This window comes from Pogona vitticeps, chromosome 1 (assembly GCF_051106095.1).
Source record: "Pogona vitticeps strain Pit_001003342236 chromosome 1, PviZW2.1, whole genome shotgun sequence".
In the NCBI taxonomy this organism is placed as follows: domain Eukaryota; kingdom Metazoa; phylum Chordata; class Lepidosauria; order Squamata; family Agamidae; genus Pogona; species Pogona vitticeps.
The window spans coordinates 123,865,536-123,892,549 of NC_135783.1; the positions used below are offsets into that span (position 1 = coordinate 123,865,536).

Here is a 27,014-nt window from a genome sequence, read left to right on the forward strand (position 1 = left end):
AACTTAGAATGTAAGTAAGTATTATATGGTATGTATAACTGTTGTTGTGTGTTTTATACAGGTTGTTTTTTGGTGAAAAGCACCTTAGCTTTCCCCCTACAAAACAACTTATAAAGAGGGGAGGTGTTACATACAGCACTGATGTTACCTGTCTGTCATGGGTTTGGAGGGAAAGTTCCATCCTATGGGGAGTGGAAGGCGGGACATCAGGAGGAGGGGCTGTACTGTATAAATATGTGATGCCTGTGTGGTGAGGGAGATGCTGAGAGACACTGGGTTGTGACGAAGCAGCAGCTGGGAAGAAGAAGCTGTTGTGGGAGTCTGTGTGTCAGACAGGGTACTGCTGTGTGTCAGAGTACCAACCTGATAGGTTCAGGTGTCTGTTGGTTAGCCAGAACTGATAGGTTCAGGGTCTGTGCTTTAAGTTAAGGGTTCTGGGTGAACCAAACTGTATGCTTGTATGAGTGAGGATAAGCCACGTTACTTTATTTTATTCACCTGATTGTTTTATTTTTCCCTGTGTGTATTTAAATAAACCTTATTCTTTATTTGTTTGAAAATCCATCCCTGGTCTGTGTGACTTCTTATAGGGAATGGTTGGTGGCAGCTTAGTGTAACTGTGTGACATATCCCAGTAGGTCTGGGTTTGTCACAATAACATTGTTATTTCTTGGCTCTCAAAAGCATATTTTTATCTATGCCATCTTTATTGCATAGTATCTACAGCCAAGACATCCTTCCGGAAACAAGGAAACAAACCTACTCTTGCACTGTTACAATTTAAATTTACCAGTGTTTTTAATATGGAAATGTTAAGCATGATCAAGGAGGCGGGAAGGGAGAAAGACAGAATGAAAGTACAAGGTACTGCTACTTATCCTTGCCTCACAGACACCCAACTACTGTATCTGCCTCTACCCATCCTTGCAAGTTCTAGCCTAAGCAGTGGTTTTTCCATCACTGTGTTTCCCCACAGTGCTCTCTGCCAGATAACTGTGCTAAATAATTTGTGGTTATAAACTACATGTGCTTAAAAATAAATCCATACAGTTTTTAAATATGTTCTCTCATTCATCCCACATAGTTCAGTCCATATTTCTCCTACACTATAGCTTCCTTGTTATGCAGTAAGATAGTAAAATAAAGATGTAGTCAAAATTTTCCACATAGTGATGGAAAAATCACTGCCTAGGATAGAACTTGCAGGGATGAGTAGAGCTAACTGGAACGCTCAGTGGTTTAGGTATCTGGCTGCAGAACCAGAAAGTTTGCCGTTCAATTCCCCAGTGTGCTTTCAGGGAGGAGAGCCAGTCCTGTGTGGCCTTAGGCAAGCGGCACAGTCCCCGGATTCCCTCCCCAGAAGACGGGAATGGTAAACCACTTCTGACTATTCTCTACCTGGAAAGGGTCACCTAAGTCAGAATTCGCTTGTGAGCACATAGTTATTTTTATTAGTCAAATGAGTCAGGACATGGCAATCTAAGCCATCCATTTAAAGAGTAGGAACCAAACTTACTAGCAGCTGGTTTTCTGTGAGAACTAATTCAGTAAGGCTTTCACAGTCTCCTACTGCTTCCGGTAACTGAACAAGCCGATTCTGGTCAACCTTCAAGATGGATAGTTTTTTTAATTTTCCTGCACACAAAAGAGAGCAGTTTAGGCTAATCTGTTTTTAAAAGGCACCAATATCAGTTATGCAGTGTCAAGAAAGAAAGAAGAAAAACATCATCTCCATACAGTAATAGTGACTGTCCTAAAAATATTCAGATGTGTTTGCAAAATACCATCAGGTTCTTAAAACTCGTGGTGCTCACTAACTTACAGTCCTTGAAGATAATGCTTTACTATAAACTTCACTGAACATAGATTTTTAGGACCTTACTTTCATGTACATGTAAGACATTTCATGCGCTAAGTATACATAAGGAGGTCCACTATCCAGTCAAATTAATGATAGTAAACATCTTAATATGTGAAGACATCCCAAGAAACTGCTGCACATCAAGACCCCAACAACATCCACTCATCCCATCACAGACATGTAGATATCTGTGTGTTCTATATGTCTAAGTACATGTATGTGCATGTCTTGAAACTGAAATAGGGAGCACAAAGTCTTCAGTAAAGTACTTATTAGCACATTTACTTCATATCTTTCATGTCAAGGTGCTGTTCACAGGGTTGACTGCCTCGATTTATATTCAATTACCTTGTGAGAAATACTAGGTTGAAAGATTAAGGTTTCCCAATGGTACCACTAAGCATCCTAAGAGAGGAGGGATTTATTTCTAGTTCCAGATCCAACATCTTATCCACCAGCTACAGAACACTTATGCAGAAAGTTAACCATGATCAGGAATGGGCATGTCGAAACATTTCATTTTGTTTTGTTTTTGGTTCTTTCAGTGAGCTGGGCTTCTCTCTTTTTTGTGACTTTCATACACTGGTCTTTTCATATAACATGAAAGGGACTGCCTATTTCAGGTCATTTCACTTCATTTTTGCCTCTTTGTGCTTTCTGCCACTAACCCTAAAGAGCCCATAAAACCTACCTTCAAAAAAGCAGAAGCAAGGTAACAGAGAATCAATCTAGTCCAAAAGCAAGCAACAGTATAGCCAATCACCACCACCACCACCACCAGACAAAACAGTCCAAGCCTCCCAACAAAATACAAACTTTTAACAGAATAGATACATGTAAATTAATCACAGAAAAATATTTAAAAATCAATCAAACAGGGAAAGCACCCCTCAACACATAGAGGGGAATATAGCAAAATAAAATACATGAACATTTAAAAAAAATTAGAAAAGCAAACAAACAAAGGCAAGCAGTGTAATCAAAGTGCATAGAAGATTGGCAGATTTCTCCCCTACCCCAACCACCACCATTTGATGTATTTTCTTCTCTTGTTTGAGTCTAGCATAATAGCCAGAGGCAGGCAGCAAAAATAACCCAAGGAAGGATAGGACCTAAGTGGGAGGCCCTCAAAGACATCGGGGGGGGGGGGGATTCAGAAAATAATCCCAGGAAGGCATGCTGCCTAAGAATCAAAAGCAAAAGAATCAAAAGAAGAAGGGAAAAATTCTCCCAGAAGTCAAGGCGGGGAGGGGGGAATTCAAGATAGAGGCACAGCACAAGATATAGAATGCTAGGAAATCACACACCCACAAGGAAAGATTGAAACAAAAAAAGAGCACTCCCACTGGGTTCCAACCAATTCAGGCCCTTTTACAGATTCAAAATCCCTGCTGCCCTCTTCCTAGACACAGACTGGATTACAAACTTTCTGGGAAATTTGACAAAAGGGTGTAAGAAAAGTTAAATGAAAAAGGGAAACACAAAGGAACATGGCACTTCTCTTTTGTTAATATAAATCATTTGTGCTTTAGGGGTTCTCTTTCAGGAATCCTTGAAAGAACACTGAAACAGCAAAAAGAACTCTTTTCATGGCTCCCCCCCCTTTTTGTTGTTGTTGTTGCTGTTGTTGTTGTTGTTAGAACAGGGAAGTCCATCTCTAATGATGGGAGTTAGACTCGTAAGAGCATGTTTTGGTAGGAGTTCTTTTATTTAATGTTAAAGAGACTGATGAAAGCTAACTAGTGGTCTTATTCATTTATTTCCAGCTGTCCTTCCAGTGATAGACAATAATTTTCTATGAATGAAAAGATTTCATCATTGTGACACGTACTGAATCAAAATAAAAGTGATGACGGATTGCTGTGAGCTGTATCACCAAGAACAGGAAATATCAAAGTAACAGCCAGGATGTTTAGCAAGTGGGAGGAGGAGAAGGATAAAGAGGGGACATTTAGGCAGTATCAGACAGGATACAGAAATCAAAATAATGCTTATGCAAATAGAGATATTTCAAATAAGAGAATCCATGTCAAATGCTTTCTTAAGAGCATTCTCTTACCTGAAAACCATTATACTTCAAAGCAAAGCAAAGCAAAGCAAAGCGTGCTGCTTATATACCGCCCCATAGTGCTTCAAGCACTCTCTGGGCGGTTTACAAGTTAATTATGCAGGCTACACATTGCCTCCCCAGCGAGCTGGGTACTCATTTTACTGACCTCAGAAGGATAGAAGGCTGAGTCAACCTTGAGCTGGCTACCTGGGATTGAACCCCAGGTCGTGAGCACAGTTTTGGCTACAGTACAGCAGTTTAACCACTGCACCACAAGGCTCTTTTCAGTTAGGATTGTTTTATGTAAGCCCATCAAAATAAAAGGTGCTTTACAGAAAGAGAAAAATCTCTGCCCTGTAAAGGATGTTATCTAGATTTCAACAGTGAGGGAGACCGGCAGAGTGAAAGAAAGTAGGATATATTTCAGCAAATTAACTTGTAGGCCTTACAGTTCATTTAAACAGTGTGGGAGGACAAAGACGAAGCCGAAGGATTCACAGAAAAGATGGATCTGAGAAATAATGGAAGAATAAGAGAGAGAGAGGAGAGTGGAGGTGAGCGAGAGGTGGAAGTAGAACCAAGTCAACGATGTGGAAATTTCTGGCATGCACAAGAGCAAGAAAGAACGTACTGTGTACATCTCAATGTCTGTACACATCCCAAGAACCAGCTGCACATCAGGGCTAAGGTACAGAGTAGGAGTAAAAGCCTTCAGGGTACCTACAGGTAATAGAACTGAAGGACTGTAGTAGCATATGATAGAAAGACAAGAGGCCGAGTAAACTCCAACATTTGGGGTGGGTGTTGAAGGATAGGAAGAGATGATTAAAAGGGTGTAGTGGAGGCAGAATTTGGAATCAGAGGAGGGGTGCTACTATTTCCAAGGTGTACAGAATCAACGACTCTAGCAATAGACTGTTATACAAAGTACCAAGAGGCGGTTGCAGTCAAGGTATAAGGAAGCCAATCAAAGCAGAGGAAAGAAAGAAAGAATACAGTGATCTCAGCTATTTATATTTCTAGGTTATTGTAGCTCATATTCTGCAAAAGCTATTACCCATCTTTATGTTCATAATCACTGACAAGATCATATCAAAATATCAATTTGGGAAAATATTTTGAGCACCTTTAATTAGACTGCCTAAAACTAACCTATCCGTGAAACTGAGTGTTACAGTTTGACACACTGTGTCCAAATCTTCTTTCAGAACTACACAAATGGAGTAACTTTTTGAGGCTAGCTGCCTCAAGTTAAGAAATCACCATAGATATTACCAGTTGCATGGTGAGTCACATAGGTCAGTATGCAACAGACAATATTTATGGTGATTTCTTAACTTAAAGCAACTCACCTTCAAAAGTTACTCTACTTGTATTACACCAGTGCAGCTAGGCCAGGGGATTGGGGCCAATTATAACTTGTAATGGTGTTTGTTTTGATACAGAGTCAACTCTTTGTTTTTGTTTTAAAAAAAATCCTGTCCCTTGAATAATAGTGTGAAGACCTATAGAGCAGGACAATTACTTGGCCAAAAGAACACAGAGGAATGACAGAAGGCATAATGTGTACAAACATTATAAGAAACCATAAAATTATAAGAAACCTCATAAGAAATTAAAGCCCACCATGTTAATTTCCTTTTTCACTCTATAAAATGCAGTGTAACATTATGTTAAGCATTGTCCTATTTCTGAGTAAAGTTTTTTTTTACCTTGATGTAGAGAAACGCATGGCATAATGGCAGCTCTAGATAAATCAGACATACTACACATTCTATAGTAGGAAGGCCGAGAACTCTGTAGGGAGCTGCTGTTTTTAGCAGGGCTTTTTATGTTTGTTTATACCTTTCTTCAAATGTTACAATAAACTGGGGTTTAGAGTTACAAGAACAAGCATTTTGAAGCCTTGGGGCATATACCTCCTCCTCTGGTATGGCTACAAGTGAATCTTTTGCTTCCATTTTCAAATAATTGTAGATTCCAGATGAAGCAAATCAATTTGGAAGTTTTAGAAGAGGTTGTTGTGTTTGTCTGTGCAAGCATATCAGGCAAAATCCAAAGGAACAAAACAAGACAAAACATGTGGCACCTTAAAGACTATTATATTTTAATGTAAACTTTCATGGATAATGTCCACTTCTTCAGACATATGGAAAAAACATAAAATGCAGAATGAAATACAGAAAACACAAGTAAAACATTGAGAACATTCACTGCCTTTAAGAATCCTGGGTGTGTGGTTATATCTTATGTGCATTAATTTGTTCCCTATGTTTGGTGTTAAGTTTTATTGTAAACAATGAAAGTTTATTTGGATTTTGCCCAGTTTGAAAGTGTGGTTTATGAATCCAGCTGTTTTAATAAAACACAACTCCAGCTTAGGATTCAGACATAACATTCAAACTATCCAGAAATGCAAAAATAAGTCCAATGTCCTCACGGTTACTCCCAAGAAGGGAAAAGTGAGTGTACACACGTGAAGGTTGGACAAGCTCACTCTTCGTTGCTCTTAACAATGAAGTTATTCAAATGCTGCTTTTATCTTTATATTCTGTAAGATGCCCAGAGTAGATTCCTGAATCTAGATGGGTGGGGTAAAAATGGGACAAATAAAATAAATTAAATAAATAAATCATGCCAAAGCAAACACTGATAATGAGGATGCCGTTTATCAGCACTACATCCAAACCAAACAACTGTTGAAAAAAAAATGATATATGTTAGAAAAGACAAAGTACACATTACTCATCTATGTTTTATTTGGACTGGCTTGAAGAGTTATTCATCTCCTTTTCACTTACCTATGCCATCTGGTAGCACCTCAAGAAGATTCTGAGAGATGAGCAGGTCAGTCAAAGACGTCAGACCACTTATTTCTTCAGGTAGCTTTTCCAGTTTGTTTTCAGAAATATCCAGACACAGCAGGTTTTTCAGGGTTCCTATTTCCTACAGGGCAGAAATCTAACTCATGTTTCAACATGCAATACCCGGAGATATGACAGTTGTCCCATTACAACATTCTTCAGAGCAAAATACTACCCCTCCTTCCTGCGGGGATGACAACCCACATGTGATGATATCACAAGTGAGTCATCAGTAAAATTTATGTGTGCAACTCTGAACATATTTTCAACAGTCCAATTTAATTTGCTTTCAGATTTATGGGTACAGCCCAGTACTGGGAACCAGTCATTAAATTTTAAGCAACACCCAATTCTAAGTACTAACTTAAGGTCAAAAGATTAATATTTAAAAGCAAGGAAGATTAAAACAACTTCCCCTTTCAAGAGATCTAAGCAAATTAGTCCTTGCTAATTCATACTTCAATTAATACGTGGGACTTCTGTGCATTGGATTTTTTGTACAACAAAATGCTTCCACTGAGGTGAAATGTTAATCTTGTTGAACTATACACAAAGCATATTGTACAATCATATGATAAATGGGTCCCAGTTAGCTGGAGACATAGGTGCTAAACTCTGATTGCAAAAAGGACACCCATGATATTTAATACTATTTACATACAGGTACTCCATCCCCTTAAATTCTTGCCTACACACAATCTACTGTATCACTGATGGGCTCTTCAATTTACCAAAATCAACACAGCTGAAAATATGGCAGAAAGCAGATATTCCAAAACTGCTGCTCACACTGGCTGTAAGGAATGTCTCACTAATCCTTCAGCTTCCAATGAATTGAGTAAAGCCTCACTTCACATACACATATATACACAAGCAAAAACTAAGACACATAGTTATGTGCCAGAGGCCAGTGAACATTACTCTGTATGCAACGTCCTCCCAATGTCCAAGTAAGAAATTACTGCATAACTGGGCCTTCTATTCCATTCTCGTCAAATCTAAGTCTTTCAAGTTCTTTACAGAGGATGTAAACAAGAACAGAAAAGCATGAACAACAGAAAATCAGGAGGGCTCTCTGGAAGGTCTGAACACTGTAAGCTTGTGCAAAACATAGGCACCTCAGACACTCTCCAAAAGTCTTTGAATTCTCTGAAGTCTACAACTCTTTGTGCTATTCACATCTGTCTGGGGCATTCTATGGATTTATTAATCCTGCTTATGTTCAATCCCTAAAGGTAAATTCCCTGTGATATCCCTTGATATAACATATACAAGTTCTTTTAACGCTTATATTCCTGAAAAGGTTTGGAAATCTGTATTTAGTTGGCACTGAAAAGTTAAGTGAGATGGCACCAGGCGAAATTCTCTGGGGAGTGAGTTTCAAAGGCACTGTGTCACAATAAAAGATGAGTCACCTTCAGTCACCCTCTGCCTTGCCTCATAACTGAATCAGGCTCATTTGGAAGAAAGTATCCTTGACATGCCCTGATCCTATGCTGTATTTGTAAATGAAAACCTACCTCGCAAATCTGGAAATGGATCAAAAACAAATTGAATTGTGCTACTAAGATATGTCCTATGTGCCATGTTTTACAGTAACAGTAGCTTCTGCATTGTCTCTAAGCTTAGCTGTACAAACAACACATTACTAGAACCCGAAGTGCCAACCTATGCTACCTACCCTGACTCCTGATTTTTACAGCCCCTCTGCTTCTGTGTTTCTCTTTTGACACACTAAAGCACTGGTCTCCAACCTTGGGCCTCCAGATTGTTCTTGGACTACAACTCCCAGAAGCCTTCATCATCACCTCTGCCAGGATTTCTGGGAGTTAAAGTCCAAGAACATCTGGAGGCCCAAGGTAGGGGACCACTGATTAGGATCTCTTTACTGAGTTAAAAAATATTTAGATATGCATATCTGGAAAAGTATTTTATTGATGTCTTTGTTTCTGTTGGTTGCTCGTATATATTTGTATTTGGTTTTGAATACTGCACTGCCCCTCTGAATGCAATTTTTAGTAGAAAGGCAGGATATAAATTTAGTAAACAAATATAGCTAGCATCATATACTGTACTTTCCTCTGTGCTGCGTAAAATTCTAAATGGATATGCAACATATGAAGATGGGAAGTTTTTGAAAGGATGGAAATAAGTTATGTTCACAATAAAAAAAAGAAGTTAATCTTTTAAATAATCTAAAAGTAAATATTTGGCCATCTCATGAGAAGAGAAGACTCCCTGGAAAAGACCCTGATGTTGGGAAAGTGTGAAGGCAAGAGGAGAAGAGGGACGACAGAGGACGGGATGGTTGGACAGTATCACTGAATCTACTAACATGAATTTGGTAGACAGGAGGGCGTGCCATGCTCTGGTCCATTGGGTCACAAAGAGTCAGACATGACTTAATGATTAATCAACAACAACAAAAAGTAAATTTCGTGTTTGCTGAGAAGTGTTTCTTACCTGAGGTAATTCAGCCAGCTGGTTTCCATCCAGCCAGAGGTCTTTAAGGTTATAAAGTGCACCTATAGTTTCTGGCTGTAATACATGAAAGAAAAATGAATAGTACTCCAAACTGTGACACTAGAGCACACAAGGGAATACAGAACAACTTTAATTCAGCCAGATATCCTAGATGGCTCATTCAATAATGAATGAATTCCATAACTGTTAGTTGGGTTTACATTTGTCATATTCATGTCCTTTAAACAGAGTTCTTGCTTAACGGCAAGTAAATAAAACTATGGATAAAAATAAACAAAAATAATTGTGTATCATTCCAGTTCTTGACTGCTCTGCATGCCATTAGCTGGATCAAGGTTGCCAATCTAGTACTTTCATAAAGTGTTGGTTCCAGTGGCTATGCTAGTTAAGGCTTGTGAAATGTAGTTTAAATAACCCTGCAAGGTATCATGTCATTTACCTCTGATAAAGCCATCCTACGAATTTTTCAGAACAGAAAAGAAAAGGCAAAACTCAGCATATCGCAACTTCTTCTGTTTCTGAGTCAAGTTCTACTAGCTTCACACATACACACATATGGATGCACACACACAGACCTATACCTATCCCAAGTCATTGCAAACAAAAGTGAAAAGAAACGCCTTTCCTCTTCATTAAGCTGTAATACACATGGTGCAAGAGGAGAAACTGACAGCAAAGGATTCTTCTGCATGATCATTTTATTATTTTTGCATACTCAGTTCTAGTGACGTTGACTTTCTGGGGCAATGAGAAAACTTTAATCTATCTTTTTAAAAGGGACAACTGTTTTCCAAGTTTGTGCATGTGAGCCTGAGGGCGGATCTGAAGGCATCTCTGGTCAGAACTCTGTCCATCCTGAGAGAAAAGGGGATTAAGAAGGAAGTAAAAAAAGATGGGTGCAAAGGAAAGAGGGACAAAACAAGAGATCCCTGGTGGAAAGCAGGAAAAAGACAAGGAAAGGGACAAAAGGGAAGAACAGTTGAAAGAAGCAGGAAAGGAGAAGACTGGGATTAGTGGACATGAAAAAGCTGGAAAAGAAGTGAGGTGGGGTATGTAAGGAGGGAAAAGGAAGGCAGAAGTGGGAGCAGCAGAGGGAATGGGAGAGAGGAAGATCCTTCCCCTATGGTGGGAATGGATGTGGGTTGAGAACGTGTGGACCTACAAATGGGAGAAGCTCATGGTCCCAAGGGAGGAAGCTGGCAGAAGAAGGAGAGACCGCTCCCAAGAAGACATCATACTGGAGAAAGAAGGAGGCACAAGAGTGGAGGAGAAAGATTCAAGAAGAGAGGGCCAAAATAGAGAGGGAGAAAAGAGAGAAGGCATGATGGATGAATATGCCCAGGACGGTGAGATCTACAGCACAGGAGCCTGGGACCTTTCACACCCAGGAGATTCATCCATGCAAACCCAAGATGATCTGGGGGAAGAGTTGCCCTTGTTGCCACTATCACCAGGGACTTAGAGCCCAAAGGTGTAGGAGGACATTGGGAGCGCATCCTTGAAAATCCTTCCCTAGTTCAGGAGAAGAACCCTTCTTAAACTTTTAAGTTGATTGAACTAGTTTTCTGGATGTTCCCAAAATAAATGTTGCATGTCTGAAAGCAGAACAAGAGTCTTCTGTTTATGAGCAGCCACTTGTACAAGGGACTGATGAGCCAGGCTTGAAAGCAGAACCCCCACAGTGTAATGCACTGTGTTGTGGCCATATGGAAGACCTTCATAAGAATGAACACACTGACTAGACAGTGACAAATATGTGACAGGACAACTCTAAAATTCACAGAATTTTGTTTTTCTTTAGTTCAAACCACCAACCACAAAAAAGGGGCACATCCTCCTAAATTTTCTCAGGTTTTGAAGCTGAAAGCACAGATATCTCTGTTGACCTTTTGGGGGGGGGGGGGAAATGTTCACATGCTGAAAGCTTTAAATTCGAATGATACACTTCACATTAAATAATCGCAGAAAATTGATGATGGAAGATTCGTACTGGGCCTGTACAAGGACTTTATATACAGACCACATCCAATTACAGTAGAAAATTCAGGGATCCCACAACATATTTTAAAGCATGATACATGTTGTGGGTGGTCATGCCTCAGAAACCCAAGAGCCATGGATAGAAGTAACTAGATAATAAGTGTAACATCATTGAGATTTTTTTTTCTCCTTTTGTCAGGAGCTGCTGAAAAATATGGCTTCCACACAACAAGAACAAGAAGACACTTCTGCATCAGGACAGGCATACAAGACAATTGTAAAAGGATTACATATTTAAACTGAAACCGAAGCACATCCCCACTCTTCCTTTTTTGTCTTTAAAATTAGCTTTCATAATCACCGCATAAATATGAACTACCATTATTAGGAATTTAACCTCAGAATATTTTTAGTTGCCTTAGTCTGCCTTCTGTGCACACTTTGTGGTTATCAAATGAGAGCCTATGCTGTTTTTCATTCTTTCATATGTTGACTTCCAGAGGCACAGCAGAGGAGGGAAGGAGGCGAGAAAAGGAGCAGTTGGGATTTTAATCTTGACTAGATTTTCTCAATTTTTGTTGTGATCTTTTATATTTTTAGAGATTCATCTGCTCTGCAAATTTTGGATTTTCTGTCACATGACTTTAAGCTTGTTTTAGTATTACGTTCTGTACCGTTTAATATTAATTATCAGTAATCTTTGTGAAAGGAAGGGACAAGGTTGGCAGTTTTAGGTGTTCTACAAATCACGGTTCAAAAAATATTTACGTTCATGTTTTATTTTAGGAAGCTTTAATCCTTGTTGATGCATTGCAATTAAAAGGTGGAACAGAGATCAAAGTACAGGGCAGCATTCTATAGAGAAGAAAGGGTACAACCCAAAGCACAGAGGCTGCATGTATTCCCTTGAATTCTTATGCACAGCCCTTTATGGACGCTTAAACTGTCCCAACTCTATGGCTGAATTCAACTTCCGATGGATTTCCAGCCTATACCATTCTTCCTTCTAGCACTGAGGAAGGAATGGTTTTTATCACAATGGGCTAAACCGGGGTGGAAAGAGCCCTTTCTTCAACAACTCCCCAGCACACATCCATATATTGATAGCTCTTTCCCTGCTGGGCTAAAGAACTAAGAGAACTATCTCCCCTAGCAAGGAAAGGATGCTGGGATAACATATGGGTCGCTGGGATGTTTGTTTAGTCTTACCCAATCCAAGCTAGCATCACATGCAGTCCTCAGGTCTGAAAAGACTGGACATTTCTCATATTGGGGTAAGAAGATACTAGAACAGTAACAACAGGAATGCCCATCCTTCCAAGCTCATTACTGTTCATCGTATACACACACAACCCCCCCAAAAAAACCCGTCACATTCTCTTTCATATACAGTGGTGCCTCGCTTGACAACGTTAATTCGTTCCAGCGAAATCGTTATAGAGTGAAAACGTTGTAAAGCGAAATTAAAAAGCCCACTGAAATGCATTGAAAACTGTTCAATCGTTCCAATGGGCTGAATAACTCACTGTCCAGCGAAGATCCTCCATAGGGGAGGCCATTTTTGGTGCCTGTAGAGCGACGAATCCGTTCAAAAACACAGCAGGGAGCCATTTTGAGCAGCCGGCGGCCATTTTGAAAACCCAACGATCAGCTGTTTTGATCGTCGTAATGCGAAGAATTGGTTCCCGAAGCAGGGAACCAATCGTCACAAAGCGAAAAAACCCCATTAAAACATCAACCGCAAAAACATCATTGTGAAGCGGATTCGTCATTATACGGGGTAATCATTAAGCGGGGCACCACTGTATACCAAGCCAGAAACCAAGTGACCTTTGTGTAAAACCAGAGATGGCAGTGGGACATCTGTCACTGCCACTTTCATTGTGTCCTGCACTCCCAAACCTGGATCAGCCTTTCATGCTTCTTCGGGGAAAAAGCACAAATATAGGGAGCTGGATGTTATACGTTAACATAATGGAAAGTTTGAAATACTACATAAGTAGATGATTCCACAGAGTGATAGAAAACAACCTAGCTACAGTCAGCACTGATACAGTGGTGCCTCGTATAACGAGTGCCCCGTTTAACGATGAATTCGCATAGCGATGGCATTTTTGCCATCGCTTTTGCGATCGTATAACGATGTTGCCTATGGGGAAAAATCGCTTTGCGATGTTTTCCCCATAGGCACCATTTTCCCCCAGCTGAGCGGCGGGAGCCTCCGAAGGAGTGCTCCCGCAGCTCAGCTGGGGGAAAATGCCTGCGGTGGCCTCGGAAGGACCCTTCCGAAGGGTCCTTCCGAGGCCACCGCTGGGATTCCCCTTCCCCGCGGCTGGCTTCCCCGGCCATGGTCGGACTTTCAGGAGTCCGACCATGCATGGGGTAGCCTGCCGCGGGTGGGATCCAAGCCGCGGGGAGAGGGTGGGGGGATCCGGATGGATCCCACCACCCTCCCCCCACGGCCTGAGGAGGGTGGGAGGCATGGCCGGACTCCTCGCCAGGCACCGCGGCTCCGATCCGATCTGAGCCGCGGTGCCTGCCAAGGAGTCCGGCTATGCCTCCCACCCCCACCCCCACCTCCTTCGGCTTGAGAAGGGTGGGAGGCATGGCCGGACTCCTCGCCAGGCACCGCGGTTCCGATCCGATCTGAGCCGCGGTGCCTGCCAAGGAGACCGGCCATGCCTCCCACCCACCCCCACCTCCTGCGGCTTGAGAAGGGGGAGGCATGGCCGGACTCCTCGCCAGGCACCGCGGCTCCGATCCGATCTGAGCCGCGGTGCCTGCCAAGGAGTCCGGCTATGCTTCCCACCCCACCCCCACCTCCTGCGGCTTGAGAAGGGGGAGGCATGGCCGGACTCCTCGCCAGGCACCGCGGCTCCGATCCGATCTGAGCCGCGGTGCCTGCCGAGGAGTCCGGCTATGCCTCCCACCCCCACCCCCACCTCCTTCGGCTTGAGAAGGGTGGGAGGCATGGCCGGACTCCTCGCCAGGCACCACGGCTCCGATCCGATCTGAGCCGCGGTGCCTGCCAAGGAGACCGGCCATGCCTCCCACCCACCCCCACCTCCTGCGGCTTGAGAAGGGGGAGGCATGGCCGGACTCCTCGCCAGGCACCGCGGCTCCGATCCGATCGGAGCCGCGGTGCCTGCCAAGGAGTCCGGCTATGCTTCCCACCCCCACCCCCATCTGCTTCGGCTTGAGAAGGGGGAGGCATGGCCGGACTCCTCGCCAGGCACCGCGGCTCCGATCCGATCGGAGCCACGGTGCCTGCCAAGGAGTCCGGCTATGCTTCCCACCCCCACCCCCACCTCCTTCGGCTTGAGAAGGGGGAGGCATGGCCGGACTCCTTGGCAGGCACCGCGGCTCAGATCCGATCGGAGCCGCGGTGCCTGGCGAGGAGTCCAGCCATGCCTCCCACCCCTCTCAAGCCGAAGGAGGTGGAGGTGGGGGTGGGAAGCATAGCCGGACTCCTTGGCAGGCACCGTGGCTCAGATCGGATCGGAGCCGCGGTGCCTGGCGAGGAGTCCGGCCATGCCTCCCCCTTCTCAAGCCGAAGGAGGTGGGGGTGGGGGTGGGAAGCATAGCCGGACTCCTTGGCAGGCACCGCGGCTCAGATCGGATCGGAGCCGCGGTGCCTGGCGAGGAGTCCGGCTATGCCTCCCACCCACCACCCACCTCCTGCGGCTTGAGAAGGGTGGGAGGCATGGCCGACTGTGCTTGCAGCAGCGGAAGAGGTGCCCTGTGGAGGAGAAGGCAGGAGCCGATCTGTCATTTCTCCTCCACCGGGCACCTCTTCTGCTGCTGCAAGCACAGTCGGGGCAGTCCTTTGGGAGAAGCCGGGCTGCTCCGAAGAAAGGCAGAAGCCCATCCGATCTCCCCCCCCTCCACACCGGGCAGCTTCTCCCGCTGCTCCCGATGGTTGCGAGGGGAGATCGGATGGGCTTCTGCCTTTCTTCGGAGCAGCCCGGCTTCTCCCAAAGGACTGCCCCGACTGTGCTTGCAGCAGCAGAAGAGGTGCCCGGTGGAGGAGAAATGACAGATCGGCTCCTGCCTTCTCCTCCACCGGGCACCTCTTCCGCTGCTGCAAGCAACTTCGGGGCAGCCCTTTGGGAGGAGCCGGGCTGCTCCGAAGAAAGGCAGAAGCCCATCCGATCTCCCCCCCTCCACACCGGGCAGCTTCTCCCGCTGCTCCCGATGGTTGGGAGGGGAGATCGGATGGGCTTCTGCCTTTCTTCGGAGCAGCCCGGCTTCTCCCAAAGGACTGCCCCGACTGTGCTTGCAGCAGCAGAAGAGGTGCCCGGTGGAGGAGAAATGACACATCGGCTCCTGCCTTCTCCTCCACCGGGCACCTCTTCCGCTGCTGCAAGCACAGTCGGGGCAGCCCTTTGGGAGAAGCCAGGTGGTGGGGGAGAAGGCAGGAGCCGATGCCGTCTTCCCCCCCTCCCCCGAGGCTTCTCCCAAAGGGCTGCGCCCGATAGTGGGGGAGAAAACCGGATAATCCATTCCTATTGGAACGGATTATCCGGTTTTCAATGCATCTCTATGGGAAAACACGTTTCACTTAACGATGTTTTCCCATAGCGATGTTTTTTTTGGAACCAATTAACCTCGCTATGCGAGGCACCACTGTATTACTAATGATTTTTTAAAAAAATTTAAGTCATATTTGAGAAGTGTGGGAATTTGTGTATTAGAAAGGAACACGTCATGCTATATAATAAGCTACTGAAAAGTGGGAGGAGCTTACCAAATTATAAAGTTCATTGTTCCCTAGGTCCAGCTCTTCTAGCCTCTGCAGCTGGGCAACTGACCTGGAAAAACAGAAACAGTGTCGCTGTTGTTCTGCATACGATGCCAAAAGTCAGCCCTTAGCATTAGGCTGGGAAATTTTTTATCTTTTTTATCCAATCATGATATTCAAGCAAAGTTTCAACACTGATAATAAAAAAATTATATTTCAGCGATATTAGCATGTAGTAAGCCACTCATTTAAAAGTAGCAGAAGGAGCCTACCCAAAGAATATGGGAATGATGAACATATTTGGGGATTCCCTGGGCAAAGGTCCTTTCAGATCCTTTCAGAGTGTGACCACATTGGCAAAAAATGCAGCAAATGCTATAAGTTTGGGTAGGCTAGTTTGCATTTTTTTTCTGTTGAATTAAAGGGAAAGGTCAACATGCCTGGAATCCTCCCCATCTACAGTTTTCCTCTTTGCCATTCGTTTTAAACAAACGGATCCATTTGCATCAGCTCAGGTGAAGCAGCTGCTTCAACATATATATATTTATGCAGAGAAGTCTGGCAGCTGAGGGGCAGCGCAGGCAAATATTTTTGCAAATAATACTATTGGGCTAAACACCAATTGGGGAAAGTAAGCAAGCTGCAGGGATGAGGCAAAGAACCAGCTCACTATGTAGTCACATCCTCACTCTGGAAGCACCATTGGTTTGCTTCTAACACAAAAGAAGATGGTTTAAAAATACTGATGTGGAGAGAATGGTTGCAACTTAAACTATTAATGCAACAATAACAACAACAGCAGCAACAACAACAACAAAAAAACCCACAAAACTTACTCAGGTAAGTATGTCAACAAGTTCTCTCTTAATTCCAGTGATGCCAGGTTATAAAGGCTAAAAAGACAAAAGGAATCATATTAATCCTTTCTTTTTCAAGAATGTATTTTTTTAATCACAAGATCTAACCCAATCATTTCCTTAAGGCCATATTTACCTATACCTATTATACTTTTATACATACACAGAAAAAAAATATGGAGAGAACATACATTTTAGTCAGCAGGCTTTTTCTTTTTCTTATCAAAATACGCTTCATCCAAACTTTGGATTTAAAGATATACCATAATTTCTGTTGGACTTTTAGCCTCTTGCTGTGCTAACATGAGTTACTAAGAGGATGCTGAGTGTACCTGTGAAAATACCGATCCAACTTGACCTAAGAAGCAATGATTTTTAACACTGGAGGAATACTAAAGCTATCAGTAAATCTGAATAGAAATATAAGCTCTGGGACATGCTCTTAAACTTTTGCAAAGGAAATATTTTGCATTTAAGAGAAAACAGAACAAGTAGCTGTCAAGTGGCCTCTTGGAAAACATAGACATACGGATGACAAAGCATCCTTTACAAATGTAGTGAAGAATAGGAAAGAGATGGAAGAATAAGTTGTTTTATTCTATCATATAATGGTATGTACGTAACTTGAAAACCTTACATCATTGGACTATAATTCCCAGACTGGTTTGGGAGACTGGCCATGCTGATGGGGGGCATTCTCGGAGGCAGAGTTCATCAAGTAACTTATCCAAGCTCTGATTGCATGACAACATAAAATGCTTCTCTTTCTTCAACAGTTCTAATTAGAAAATATATTTATTTTGTAAATCAATATATTGGTTTCAAATTATGATGTCAAGTGTTTAGAAAAGTAAAAAGATTTAACTAGTCATAACTACTACATTGTGTGTTCATCATCTAAGTGACATTATAGGACTAAGCTTTTCACTTACACCCCATCACAGTAAAAGCCCCATGCAGGAAAAGCCTATCATCACCATAGTAACACTCACAAAATTCTGAGGGTTTTATTTTGAACTAAATAGAACACAAGAAATGGAATATTATCCCAATGCGGTAATCTGTTTTAATCCTTCATCCTCACAGAACAAAATAAAAAAGAGAAATATGCCCATATTTCCTACATCATAACTATATCTGCTCTACACCCTAATGGATTCCAGAGATGTAACCATGTTTATCACTTGTAGTCAGATATAAAGAACACTTGGGGGAACCTTTAGGATGAAAATACTTGCTGCCATGCCTGTTTTTTAATAGACCTGAACCGTGTCTGTCGGATGTACCATTTACTGGTTGGCAGATATACAAAAGTACAGGGAAGAACACTGGCCTCAAAGCTATTATGATGGAGTAACAGTTTATCGATGACAGTGTCATCGAAGCTACCAACATGAATTTGACCCAACTCCGGAAGGCAGTGGAAGACAGGAGGGCCTGGCGTGCTCTGATCCATGGGGTCACAAAGAGTCGGGCATGACTAAACAACAACAACAAAATAGTTTATCTGTGACATTCCAAGCTCAACTATATTAGAGATTAAGAATGGAGTAATCTATGCATAAGAATGCCACTTTTCATGCCATACAAAATTTAAAATCTGGGGGGAAAACTAAGTCCTGTGATAGAAAAAATTTCACTCCCCCTCCCTTAGTCTGCTGTTACCAGAAACATATTTTTAAATAAATGTTATTTCAGCACTTTCACTGCAGTGGCTCCCTTTAAAATCTGTATTTCAGAGCAGGAGTAAACAAAATGCAGCCAGAAATTCTTAAGAGAGTAACTCACAGCGTTCTTCATCACTAGTTACATTAGTTAAGCCTGATGGAAGCTGCAGTCTAACAACATCTGTGGGTTACACTTTTGTCATCATTGCTTTAAAAATAATAGCTTTAAAAAATCTAGCAATATCTTGCACTCTGTGATCACCACATACTATACTGAGACAAATGTGCCTGTACTTGTCTCTATGGCTGCTACAGAAACCTCAGGATGATATTTGATACTTGCCCTGTCCTGGCCGAATCCCACTCTCCCAGACACACACACACACACACCTGCTTCCATGCCAGTGCTACCTTAAGAGCTGGAAGGCAACATCCTTGTGTTATTTCTGTGGAGGTCCCCTGTAGAAAGCAGTGCTGTCAATACAGGCTGCTTGGCGGGTTCAGTGCCCTGCAACCGTCACACATTTTGTAGCTCCAGAGCCTCCTCTGTTTTGTTAGTTAACAACTGCAAAAATTCACAGGGCTGCACTTCAGATTTTTCACCATGGAACGATGTTCCTCAGGTTGGTGCTGTCCAGATGTTTTGAACTACAACTACTGTATCATCCTCAGACAGCCTGACCCACACATCTGTAGAGCAGCAGCCTGTACAAGGCTCCTATGGAATTATACAGTTCCCAAAATGATCAATTCCACTGTCACATATAACCCCATAATTTAGTGTATTTTCCCCCTTAAATGCAAAGATCCCTGAAAAATAAGGTTAACACATGCACACACTTTAAATGTTGTTATAAGAATAAAGCCCTCAAATGTTTTCACAGTCAAGCTCCCAAATCAGTACTTTAGAAGGGTTTTAAGAATCCCACGCAAATAGGTAGACCAAGGCTGGAGAAGATGCTATTACTTAAGTAACTTAAAATCATTGGTTTCTTTCTTCTCTCTCCCAGCATTCCAGTCATCTTTTCTGCTGGAACTACAGGACCAACTACAAGCCCGAAGTGAGTCCATTCTGAAACAATACCCTTTCAGCAAAGCCAACTTAATGGTTAGTTTGAATCTAGACTCATGCTTGAACATGGGAGCTTCTCGGTCAGATGTAAATAATTTGCAGTAATGTTGGCAAGGACTAATGCAGCTAAGCATTAACTAGAACTGTAACAGATGTGATCTATGTATACAAGTATATAGCCCACCCCATGTCCTAACTGATTTGGTACACTCATAATACCTGCGTTTCAGCCTCTTAGAGCTCTGAACATATTAGAATATGCTCTGCTGAGTAAAATTTTTGAATTGGATCTGAAATGGCATATCCCATTAAAATAAGGGCTAACATAGAATAGTAAATCACACTAGAGTAGACCCACTGAATCAAAGGGGATTTGGTGAGTAAACCAAATGGACTACTCTAAATGTAATTTACTATGTTAAGTAAGTCTCAAAGTAGGCCTATTTGAATCAGTGGAGCTTATTGAGGAATTGACTCACCAAATCCTCACTGATTCAATGAGCCTCCTCTAGTGCATCTTACTACACTAAGCAAGAGAATTTTGGCCTCTAAATGCTGGAGAATCTAGACTTTCAATATAAAGTGAGCTTCCAGTGATCTATGAATGGAGAAAGCCTTCAACTCAGCATAACTATGCTGTGTATCTTGAACTAGGTGTGGGATTTTTGGAAGTCATGAACTCCAGCCCCCAGTGTGCAAGAACCTCCCCTGTCAGACTTCTGAGGGGTTTAATCAAGTCGTAATATATGTTTTTATGTTCTTACATTCAGACCCAGGCAGCCATTTTCATCCTGCGGAGAAAACAGGGGAAATAAATGGACGAGGCTGAGCTCTGTGAGAGTTGCAAGGATTTATGGGTGTGGTAGTTGGTGGGTGTGACGGCCTCCTCACACGTCACAAAGGAGCTGCCACGTCACTCACACACACACTATTCACGCTGCCACCAATCATTCCCTCATAAATCTCTTCAGACAAAAATATGATTTTTAAAATAAAAACGTATGTTTATTTGTGAGAACAAAAGGAATGGTAAATCACTTTATCAATTAAAATAAAAGGCAATCTATATAAAGTATCACACACACACTCTCTCTTTCAGACCTTCTCTCTCTCTATATAGCACAGTACTTCACAATAGGTACAAGCCCTAACTCCCTAAGTCCCTAACCAAATCCCTATCTGACTCACACCTCATTCACTCCCCCCTTAAATACCATGGCTCCACCCTCTGAAGTCCCACCTCCCGTCATGCTATAGGCAGATGAACTCCAGCCACAGCAATGACAGGCAGATGACATCATCGCTACTGTAACAGTGGGGTTTTGTTTTGTTTTTGCCTAATGGACAGAAACTGCCACACCCATAAACCCAAAGAGCTTGGCCCTGCCTATCCATTTCTCTTGCTTTCTTCATGAGATAAAAGTGGCTGCAGGAATCTGATTTCATTAGCTGTAAGAACATGAAAAACATCTGTTAGGACTTTGACTGCTTGATTAAAGCCCCATGAAGTCTAGCTAGGGTCCTACAAACGTTTGGGGCTCTGGGTCATGAATTCTGAAAATATCATGCCTACCTTGAACATCAGCTCATTACTGCAATCACTATCTGCCACGTGCAATTACCGTGTTTTCCCGAAAATAAAACAGGGTCTTATATTAATTTTTGCTCCAAAAAATGCAGTAGGGCTTATTTTCAGGGGATGTTTTATTTTTTTAATGTACAACCATCTACATTTATTCAAATACAGTCATGTCATCTTCTTCTGGTTGCTGCATGCTGGTGGAGGGCGGGGTTTCACTTAACTGGGGCTTATTTTGGGACTAGGGTTTACAAGCATCCTGAAAAATCACACTAGGGCTTATTTTCAGGTTAGGTCTTATTTTCAGAGAAACGGGATACGAGGATATTGGCATAGCCATTAAATGCATTAACTTGGGCCTAATGTAGCAGATACAAAAGATGATGACTAAGAAGTTAAGATACAGAAGAGAATTACTCTTTTGTATCTTGGTGCTACAAATGGGAATAAAATTCCTCCAATGGGTGTGCTCAGATGTCACGCTAAATCCAAATTTATATTAGGTAAGATGGAGCAGCTGATGAAATCTCAGGTAGTAAAGCAAGTGAAAACTGATTTTGTTTAATATACTGAAGATAACAGTATTATTTGTATTTTATAAATTGACATACAATATATCCTTGGATTTGGACAGACGGGCACGTTTATATCTGTCCTTTAGGGCAGGGATCCCCAACCTCCTGGTCCGCGGCCCGGTGCCAGCCCGTGGCATTCGCAGGACCAGTCTGTGGAGACAGATCTCCCGCCCTCCCCCCCGCAAACACTCTGTGACAAACCCAGACCTACTGGGATATGTCACACAGTTACACTAAGCTGCCACCAACCATTCCCTATAAGAAGTCACACAGACCAGGGATGGATTTTTAAACAATAAAAAGAATAAGGTTTATTTAAACACACACATGGAAAAATAAAACAATCAGGTGAATAAAATATAGTAACGTGGCTTACTCTCACTCATACATGCATACAGTTTGGTTCACCCAGAACCCTTAACTTGAAGCACAGACCCTGAACCTATCAGTTCTGGCTAACCAACAGACACCTGAACCTATCAGGTTGGTACTCTGACACACAGTAGTACCCTGTCTGACACACAGACTCCCACAACAGCTTCTTCTTCCCAGCTGCTGCTTCGTCACAACCCAGTGTCTCTCAGTGTCTCTCAGCATCTCTCTTTACCACACACGCATCACATATTTATACAGTACAGCCCCTCCTCCTGATGTCCCGCCTTCCACTCCCCATAGGATGGAACTTTCCCTCCAAACCCATGACAGACAGGTAACATCAGTGCTGTATGTAACACCTCCCCTCTTTATAAGTTGTTTTGTAGGGGGAAAGCTAAGGTGCTTTTCACCAAAAAAACAACCTGTATAAAATATACAACAACAGTTATACATACCATATTATACTTACTTATACTTACATTCTAAGTTAAACCATAGCAAATAGGCATTTAAACATTTACCATTAACATTACATCAATTTACCTTTATTCATACAAACCAATTCAAAAACAGGTACATTTTACTTTTTGTCATCAATATATACACATAGTCCATGTTCTTTCGCCGTCTTCATTCTTCAGGTCTTCTTGATAAGGCGTCAGCAACACAGTTCACTGACCCTCTGACCACCTTCACTTCAAAGTCATAGTCCTGTAGGTTTAAAGCCCACCTCATAAGTTTGCTATTGTGGGTTTTCATTGTCTTTAACCATTGCAGTGGTGAATGGTCAGTGCACAGAACAAAATGTCTTCCCCAGATGTAAGGCTTGGCCTTCTGGATCGCGTAGACTATGGCCAAACACTCCTTCTCCACGGTTGCCAAATGTCTCTCACCTTTTTGAAGTTTCCTACTCAGGTAGGACACTGGATGCTGGTCACCATTCTCATCCTCCTGGCAAAGAACTGCTCCTACCCCGCTGTTAGACGCATCGGTGTAGATGATGAACTCCCGGTCGAAGTCTGGAGCACGCAGCACTGGATAGTTGATTAGCGCCTGCTTCAACCTCTGGAACGCCTCCTCACAGTCGCTGGTCCACGGGATGCAGTCATCAGTCTTCTTCCTCGTCAGATCGGTCAGCGGAGCCGCAATCTCGCCAAACCTCGGGATGAACTTTCTGTAGTAGCCCACCAACCCAAGAAATGATTTGACTTTTTTCTTGGTGTTGGGTCTAGGCCAATCACGAACAGCTTCTATTTTGGCCTCCAGGGGTTTTATCATTCCTCCCCCTACCATGTGACCCAAGTATTTTATTTCTGGGCTACCCAGCTGACACTTGCTGGCCTTTACTGTTAGCCCTGCTGCACTTAACCTCTGCAGCACTAACTCCAGGTGTATCAGGTGATCTTCCCAGGTATTACTGAAGATCCCTATGTCGTCAATGTAGGCCACTGTAAAGTCACTGAGCCCTGCCAAGGTCTGGTCCATCAGCCTTTGGAATGTGGCTGGTGCATTTCTGAGACCAAAGCTCAGGACTCGAAACTCATAGAGACCAAAAGGGCTGCAAAAGGCAGTCTTTTCTTGATCCCTGGGATCAATTCTTAATTGCCAATATCCCTTTACCAGGTCCAATGATGAGATGAACCGACAACCCCCTATGGTTTCAATCAGGTTGTCTAGCCTGGGCATTGGGTAGGCATCAGGAGTGGTTACACGGTTTAATTTCCTGTAATCAACACAAAACCTAATGCTCCCATCAGGCTTGTCCACAAGGACTATCGGAGAGGACCAAGGGCTAGAAGAGGGGACGATTATGTTCTCCCTCAGCATTTCGTCCAGCTCCTTCCGCACCTTGTCCCTATAGGGTCCCGTTACTCGGTATGGAGATACTGCCTGCGGGGGTGCATCCCCTGTGTGGATCCGATGCATCACTCCCTTCACTATCCCCGGCTTGTTGGAAAACACCTGTTGATATTTACTAAGCAGCATTTTTAGTTCTTGCTGCTGGTCTTGGGTGAGTGCAGGACTGATCTTTACCTCCTCTGGGTTGTATTTTACTTCCCCTCTACCCTCCCAGAAGGGTAATTCCGCTTCCTCACTCTCAGCTGCTTTTATCGCGAATAAAACCCTCTGTTCCCCTCTGTAGTAGGGTTTTAGGGCATTCACATGAACCACCCTCCTTGCCTGGTTCTCCTCCTGCTCTATAAGGTAGTTCAGGTCTGACATCTTGGAAATGACCCTATATGGTCCTGCCCATTTGAGCTGCAGTTTATTCTCTCTGCAGGGCCTAAGCCAAAGCACTTCCTCCCCTGGGTCAAAGTGCCTCTCTCTAGCTTTGTGGTCATACCATGTCTTCTGTCTGACCTTCTGAGCTTGCAGGTTCTCTGCTGCCAGCTCTAGATTTCTCTTTAGGTCATTCATCAAGGTGTCTATGTATGTCACAACGTCTTGTGGGTCATCCTGGGTGATCTGCTCCCAATTTTGTTTGATCAAATCAAGGGGCCCTTTCACCCTTCTCCCAAATAAAAGTTCAAATGGACTGAACCCGGTACTGGCTTGTGGCACTGATCGATAAGCAAACAAAAGGGATTGCAGCTTCTGGTCCCAATTGTTTGGATTCTCTGCCAAGTAAGCCCTAATCATGCGCATTAGAGTTCCATTGAACTTCTCAGTTAACCCATTACTTTCAGGATGATAGGCAGTGGTTTCCTTGTGCTTAATTCCACAGATTTGCCATAAGCGTTTCATGAGCTTTGATGTGAACGATGCGCCCAAATCTGTGATTATCTCTGAGGCAAATCCCATCCTGGACATATACCCCACCAAAGCATCGGCCACTGTGTTAGTTTCAATGTTAGTCAAGGGTATGGCTTCAGGATACCTTGTGGCATGGTCCACAATTGTTAGAATGAACCTGTTCCCCCTCTTTGTGGCCTTGGGCAAAGGTCCCACAATATCCACCCCTATGCATTTGAACGGAGTGTCAATCACAGGCAAAGGGCACAACTTTGCTTTGGTCCTGTCGCGGTTATTCCCCTGCCTTTGACACACATCACATTGTTTACAGAACTCCCTGATCTGCTTCCCTATGTCAGGCCAGTAGAAATTCTGTGTGATTCTCTGCTGTGTTTTGTTCACTCCTAAGTGCGCAGCAAACATGTCAGAGTGCCCCCTTTGTAAGATCATGGGGCGATACTTTTCAGGTACCACCAGCTGACTTCTGATCCCATCTCCCCCTTTTGAGATATTCCTCAGGGTTTCTCTATATAAAATCCCCTTTTTCTCCAGAAATCTCACTGGGGTTTCAGGTGTTAGCTGGGCGTCAGTCACCTGTTCAAAACACTTTTGGAGAGTGGCGTCTGCCTTTTGCTCCTGTCCAAATCTGCTGTCTGTGGTTAAGGTTTCCACCACAGCTTCTGAACTCCCCTCTGCCTCCGTCTCTGGCTCACCATTACCCCCCTGAACTGTCCCTGTGGTGGCTTGTGAGCGTGTAATCACTAGCACCCGTTTCACATGTTCAGCCAGGTCATTTCCCACGAGCACGGCTGCTGGCAGAGTCGATGAAATCGCTAGCCGCCAAACTCCCCTCCAGCCTTGAAAGTTGACAGGTACCTCTGCTACTGGCAGAGAGATTACCTGCCCCTCAATCCCTGCCACCTTTATGCTCTCATTTGGGATTATATACTCCCTAGGAATAATATCCGGATGGCACAGGGTTACCTGGGAACAAGTGTCCCGCAGCCCCCTATACTGACGGTCAAGTATTCCTACGTCCACCCCGGCTGTCTCAAACAACTGAGAATCTGTTTTTATCAGCAAGCAGCGCTTTACCTCCACAAGAGGACCATTTTCCTCAGCCTGATCAGCAGAGGTAGCTGTTCCAGACTGAGTAGCCATGGCAACAGGCTCCCTCAGTGACACTGAGCCTTGCTCTTTCTGGACACAGAACACAGCTTTTGGCTTGGTCCCACTAGAATTCTGAGGCACCATTCCTTTTAGCTGCTTTAATTTCTCACACTCTGAGATTAGATGACCCTTTCCCTGACAGAAATAGCATTTTCTGGTGTATTTTGATTCTCTCTCATCTTGTTTTGGTTTTCCCTCCAAAATCTGAGGTCTTAGTTTCATGTCTGAGGGCTTCCCTTCACCATGGGCCCCTCCCCCTTGCTGGCTTTTCCCTGGTCCCTGAGAGTACTTGCTGTAGGTTTCTTTGGGTTTACCTACAGATTTCCCCTCACCCAAGGGCTTTCTTATTTGGGAAATAAAATCTGCGATCTCTGCGGCTGCTGCCACAGATTTCGGTTTCCTTTCCCTCACCTGGAATTTCAATTCCCCCTGCAGGACTGAATAGAACTGTTCCAGCGCTATCAAATCTTTAAGCTGCTCATAGGTCTCTGTCCCTTCCTGCGATAGCCATTTCTCAAGCAGCCTCACCAATTGGGCCCCCACTTGGGTAAAAGTCTGCTCTGGCTTCTTGGTGAGGGACCTGAATCTTTGTCTCAGCTGCTCTGCATTTATCCCATGTCTGGCAAACACCAGTTTTTTAAACTCTGCAAAATCTTTCATCAGTTCCTCAGGCATCTCGGCATAAACCTCAGCCAGGCTACCACTGATTAAAGACCGCATGATGGTCATCTTCTCAGTTTCCCTCACTGAGAAGTCCACAAACGCTCTTTCCACTAAGGAAAAGAACACCTCAGGACAATCTCCCTTGTGGTACACAGGGAATTTCTTCAGGTCAGCTTTAGACAGTTGGCCTCCCTCAGAATCCCTATTGTTATTATTGTTCTGGTTCATCAGTTCCAGTTTTCTTAATTCAAACGCCATTCTTTCTTTTTCCAGAGCAATTTTCTCTCTCTCCATTCTTTCTTCCCTCTCCATTCTCTCTCTCTCTCTCTCTAATTCAAATTGC

General features: G+C 43.4%; 1 protein-coding gene across 1 annotated transcript in view; it reads right to left on the reverse strand.

Moving 5' to 3' along the window:
• LRRC1 (leucine rich repeat containing 1) overlaps window positions 1–27,014 on the reverse strand; it is a 96,188-nt gene that overhangs the window by 23,866 nt on the left and 45,308 nt on the right. The window contains exons 5-9 of the mRNA XM_073000437.2: window positions 16,817–16,873; window positions 15,987–16,050; window positions 9,239–9,313; window positions 6,713–6,857; window positions 1,517–1,635 (exon numbers count right to left, since the gene is read on the reverse strand). Coding sequence (XP_072856538.2) covers window positions 1,517–1,635; window positions 6,713–6,857; window positions 9,239–9,313; window positions 15,987–16,050; window positions 16,817–16,873 — 460 coding nt within the window. The remainder of the gene's footprint in view (window positions 1–1,516; window positions 1,636–6,712; window positions 6,858–9,238; window positions 9,314–15,986; window positions 16,051–16,816; window positions 16,874–27,014) is intronic.